This window comes from Sesamum indicum, unplaced genomic scaffold (assembly GCF_000512975.1).
Source record: "Sesamum indicum cultivar Zhongzhi No. 13 unplaced genomic scaffold, S_indicum_v1.0 scaffold00328, whole genome shotgun sequence".
Taxonomy (NCBI): Eukaryota; Viridiplantae; Streptophyta; class Magnoliopsida; order Lamiales; family Pedaliaceae; genus Sesamum; species Sesamum indicum.
The window spans coordinates 28,332-34,243 of NW_011628221.1; the positions used below are offsets into that span (position 1 = coordinate 28,332).

At 31.1% G+C, this 5,912-nt stretch overlaps 1 protein-coding gene across 1 annotated transcript; it reads right to left on the reverse strand.

Moving 5' to 3' along the window:
• Positions 1–4,593: 4,593 nt before the first annotated feature.
• On the reverse strand, positions 4,594–5,906 carry LOC105180108 (LOB domain-containing protein 1-like). The gene is made up of 2 exons (XM_011103758.2): positions 5,855–5,906; positions 4,594–4,963 (listed from the first exon to the last, which is right to left on the reverse strand). Exon 2 carries the CDS (start codon positions 4,922–4,924, stop codon positions 4,643–4,645), a length of 282 nt encoding a protein of 93 aa, XP_011102060.2. The 5' UTR covers positions 4,925–4,963; positions 5,855–5,906; the 3' UTR covers positions 4,594–4,642.
• Positions 5,907–5,912: the final 6 nt, after the last annotated feature.

Sequence of the window (5,912 nt, forward strand, 5' to 3'; positions counted from 1 at the left end):
TTTGGGGGGTGGGGTTCGTGGGTGTGGGTGTGTGGGGTTTGTGTGCATGTGTGCGTTTGTGGGTGTGTGGGGTGTTGGGGTGTGTGTGTGTGTGTGCGCACATGTGAGGTGTGTATGTGTGTGGGGTGTGTGGGTGTGGGCGTGTGGGGGGGGGTTGTGCGTGTGTGTGGGTGTGTGGGGTTTGTGTGTGTGGGGGGGGTGTGGGTGTGTGGGGTTGTGTGTGTGGGGGGGGTGTGTTTGTGTGTGTGTTTGTGGGTGTGTAGGGTGTGTCTGTGTCACGGTAAAAAATATTTTACTTACATTTTGAACATAAAAGAAGTGAGGTGTTGTTTTTATCTTCTGCGGTAACGAATGCCATCTGTGTCTTGTTACATTTGTCATTTTCCTTCAACTTCTAAGTATTCATTTCTATCTTCACAACCTTTTTTCTCGTGCAGGATGTCACCATAGTTTCATAATATTTTATGCTTATTACGGGTATTGTTTGTCTTTGAGGTCTATTTATATCCTTTGTAACATTTTTGTATGATTGCATAGATTTATATTATCATTTTTGTTTACCTGATATGAAAAAGTATTTATTAAAATGAAGAGCAATAACAGGACATGAGAGAGTGCAGTGTCCCTCTTCTTTTTTGCTTTCAATATATCTCGTTAGCAAGAGTGGTCTTGGATTGATTTATTTTATTAGAGGGGATATAGTTGGAGAAATTGAGTGGAGGAGTGATAAAATCTGATAAATGCCTTGGGTGGTTATGATCTGCTAACCAATTCTTGAATTGGTTGTCAGCGACCACTACAAATGTTGTAGTTGAACCCTGACTTTGGTGTGTTTAGCCTTTTTGATTTCCTTCCTGCTAATAGCGGTCTCTATAATTTTTATCCTTGAATCACATGGTAGTTTCTGTAGCATCACCTTGATTTTTGGGTACTCGAATGGAAGAGGGAGAATGGTCCTTTTGCTCAGGAACAATTAATCAGTTATATATGTTGTAGCTGATGCTTGACTCATGTTTATGCTTACATGTGGCTTACTGTTTATCAGGTAAAAAACTAATCATTCACCTGCCCAAGTCTCTGTTATTTTTCTGCCTTCAGGTACTTATGGGCAGTTTCATACATATTTGAGTGGTAACAGATTCCTAGTAGTGGTTTTGGTATTGTAGAAACCAGGATATTAGGCCTATAAATTGTTGAATCTATGGCAATGCTTGATAAATGGCACAACTGTTCCAAGATGCTATTTCCTTAATTAATGGGAATATAATCTTATAAACGTCAGAGTTGAAATAATAAAAAAAAAATTTACGATTATTATATAGTTGAGATTTAATAATGGTACGCCGTTACATTGAATCATAGGTATGTTTAAAAAAATAGTATCTCTTTTATGAAATAGTTTGTATTTTGCAAGATATCTAATGTGATGATATATATTAAGATTAATAAATATTTAAGTCGAATCGTAAATTATTAATCTTAATATACATCGATGCTAATAAATTATTATAATTTTAATAATATAGATCATTTGAAATTCCTACTTTACTTTATTTTTCTTGTTATAGCATGTATACAAATTTCTTCCTACCTCTTGTGCATCTCCAAATTAGGAACTAATCATCACAATCTAAGAACATAATAATATGACGGGCAATCTTGCACGATTATCTATAACGAATAATTTATTCTTTTATTTGGATGGTTTTGGTTCGTATATTTTAAAATTTATAATGGTCATATTCAATTATTATCTAGTACATACATACATATGTACTTATTTCTTGATTTGTAATACAGTTGGAAATAATGATTTTTAGGACATGTTTTGTCACTTACTCAAACTAGCATAAAGTCTGAATGAACGAGAAAATGCAAATGCTGAACAAGTATTTTTTTCTTATTTTTCAAAAGAATTTTATTCGTATACTCTAACGTAAAAAGACAATCACGTGTACAGATCGATAAACTGTAACTAAAAATCAATAATATTATGAACGTCGTGCTTAACTAGTTGTCAATTGCTAGTTGCATGATCCATTTGCTGGAGATGGCATTTATTCACGAGGAGTCATTATTGAGAGATCATCTGTTGCATACTCTTTTTTGTTGATTATATCTTACTTTTGACCATTTGATTTGACAAATATTTCTATCTTAAAAGCCCATATTTGTCACATGCATATATACATATGATGACAAATGCCGATGTCGAATAATGTCTTCCTTCATTAAGAACTTTTTGTTGTATATATATTCAAAAGTAAGAGCTAGCAACAACTTGTACACATAATTACAACTCATAAATATTTCATGTTGTTAATTTTTTTAATATTTTTTTAAAAATATTTAATCAATTGATGATAATCGATCATGTGTTATATATATTCCGTAATTTTACTTGATTAATCTTACTCGTGTTTTCTCTCACTTACTCAATTAATATAGAGTTTTAAAAGCGTACAAAAAATATAAATAAATAAATGTTCGACGAGTAATGGTTTCGTTCGTTCCTCGAAGATTTTTGCTTATATAAGAAAGTAATTCCTCTAAATGTCGTGCTTAATTAGATTCCGATCAGTATGATTGAAAAATGGTGTAGAACGATCCGTTCGTGAGCATTGCGATGTATGCATGCTTTATTTCTTGATTATATCTTACTTTTGAGTTGTTATTTTCAAAAATATTGTTAGTCATCGATGAACACATGCAGTTCAAAGGATGCATGCAAGGAAAAAAAAAAACAATTATTCAATGAATAATTTCTTCGTTTTGTCTGCATGAATTGTATTCCAATGTACGAAAGTAAGTCAATCATATGTTCCGACAACTACTAATAATCACTATTGTGAAGGCTAAATTATGAAGGGTTTCTTCAAATTTTATCATTTATACTGTACTATAAAAGAAAATTTTGTGATTATATTAATTTTTAATTGCCCCAATTTACCATTTTATTTTTTTAAAAACAAAGTTATCCACAATAGTAATTTTAATATTTTTTTAATTATGTTTTTTTTTCCTCTCAACCACTGTTTGTTACTACATATCTCTCATATTTCTCTCTCACATCTCGTCTTCACGTTTCTTTTCTCACTTCCTTATTTTTACAAACTTCCTTCTTCTCAGCCCACTATTCAATGTTTCCCTCTCGCCTTCTTCGTGTTTTTATATTTTTAATAAATTCAGAAATTATAATTTATTTTTTTGTCTCTCATCTTACCCTATACATTTATTTCTTATCACATACTTCTTTCTTTCTCCTCACCTTATAGTACGTTTATATCTTTTCATAAGTTATTTTTAATTTCACAATACAATTCCTTTTATATGCTCGCGTGGATTGCGTACGACAATGACTAGTAATTATACATACCTTATCGTTATTTAAAAAAATACTTCCTTACGATGGGTTGTCAACGGAAGTATTTATTAGACGGTCATTAATCTCATTTTCAAATATTGGATACTAATTTTGTTAACAACTAAGAACTTATTTTAATGAGACAACAAATTAATTTACATAAATTTCAGCATAATAAAGAGATATTTTAACCCAAATCAGATTTGATTATGAAACCAAATTATATAGCAAGTGCAGCTTGCAATATGATTAGTGTGTAACTTAAAGTAAGTAATGAATCACATAACAAATATATCACACTTATTTTATGATAGATTTATCAAGATCAGATTTGATTTGAACCTATATATGTACGCAACTGATGAGACAGAAACCAAAATCCTCGTATTATGATCTCAACCCTGATTTCATGTTAGGTACTAATTAATTAACAATATTTATCACACATCATTTAATAATAATAATAATAATAATCAATAATCAATAAGAACCTTATAAGTCACTTCAATTAAAACATGCATGCATGCTCAAATTTGCATGTTTAACAAGGAAATAATTAATTAATTGGAGACAAATATATATATATATAATATATATATATATATATATTGATCACTTAATTAATTAATTAATCCATCTGCTGCCAAACCGTTGAGTTGTAAAATCCATTGAAGGGAAGAAGCTTTGTCAGAACAAATATTAGTAGCTTGTCATATCTCGACACCAGCTACGTTAGACAGTCATTATTAGTTATTCCCTCTATCTTCTAAAAATAATTACTATTCATTACAATATTAATAACTATAATTAAAAATTATATTAATTATGATTCAATAAAATCGATACAAAACATTGTTTCTGCAAGTGAGGCCAAAATATTTGTCACAACTAAAAATTATAGCAAATATTTTGATAATAAATAAAACCATAGCGTAATTAATGATCATGCTAGATAATATTAATTTACTACAATTTTTAAGCCGTAGTGATCTATAGTGTAAGGAATAATCAAATTTTTTTGTATTGCGTGAAGCCATGCATATATACAAACGTCAATGCACTTACTATTTTTGCATAATTAATTTACTTAAAAAATAATAAGTGTTTCCCTTATGCCCTTGTTACAAAAATAATGTAATATCATAAGTTTACAAAAAAAAAATGTGACTAATTCTTTCTTGGTATACCTTTTTTTCCTTGTTATGTATCATTGAAAAACATACTATAATTAATTCTCCATGATATACATGTAATAATTATTGCAGGTAGCTAGCTCCTTCATGTCCAAAGATGTTCCCAAGAAACTCCCACATTGGGTTCATCAGAAAAGATGGTTGAGTTGTGATCATATATCAAGTTCTCTTCAACGTTTTGTGTGCCGGCCATCCCTTTGCAAAGTAGGTCAATCAAACTAGCATTCTGGCATTGCATGTTCAATATTTCTGCCTGTGCCTTGGCTACTTCCGCTTGCAGCTCGCTTACTTGGCTCTGTAGATGGCAAATCATGCCCGTGCACCCGTAGATGGGATCCCTTAGTCGAGCATTCGCTTCGTAAACCATGCTGTTCACAGCATCTGCTCTTTGTGCCTCAGGAAGTTCCTGCAGAAATTAGGAGAAAATAGGGTTTTAGAGACGGGCTTTTCGTTTTAATTTGAGATATATCTATTCATAGTAATTTGTGAAGGAATTGTTCGTAAAATTAAGGTACATTCGTTGCGACATAACAAAATAGGTTTTTCCGCATTTTGTGGTTGTGAAACATTAGATAAGTTGAACAATTTACATAAGTAAATGTCTTCTTATACCTAATTTTCTCATTTATTTCGGAAGAGAGAGTTGAATTTGTGTTAATGAGTGCTGTGTGATAGTAAACTTGAAGTAAATGTTCTTATACCTAATTTTCTCATTTATTTTGGAAGAGAGAGTTGAAATTTGTGTTAATGAGTGCTGTGTGATAGTAAACTTGCACAGCAAAAATTGTGTCATTTTAGTTAGGTGCCTACTCCATTGACCTTTTACATAAATCTCTTTCTTATCTACAAAATTAATATGTACATAACATATAATTAACATTATTAACTTTTATATCGAAATAATTAATGTAAAGCAAGACTCTCTGTTTACATATTATTTCAAAAATAATTAGGTATGTAAACCTGTCTATCTAAAGTCATAAACGTCACGACACAACTAATTTAATTTTAACTGATGAAAAAAGTCGGGTGGTATTTTTGGTCCACTTTAAAATTATTTTAGCAATGAAGTTAAAGTAATAGTACATTAAGAACGTCTGTTGCCGGAAATTGCTAATTTGACCATCAAACATTCCAAATTTGCAACCGTCACATAACGCATCACATGACATTTTTCGATCAAATTTGTAATTTTAAAATGTATCCTAAATTTATTTTTCTTCATTGCTAAAATAAATTCTAAAGTGAATCAAATGTGCCCTCCGAACTGAAAGTACAGAACATATCATTTACTTACCTGCAACAGCTTGATAATGTTGCTAGCTCCGAAAACCCGGTGGGCGGTGATGAACTTG

Coding starts and splice junctions, on each gene's coding strand:
- LOC105180108 (XM_011103758.2), bottom strand. CDS start 4,924: ATGGTTTACGAAGCGAATGCTCGACTAAGGGATCCCATCTACGGGTGC.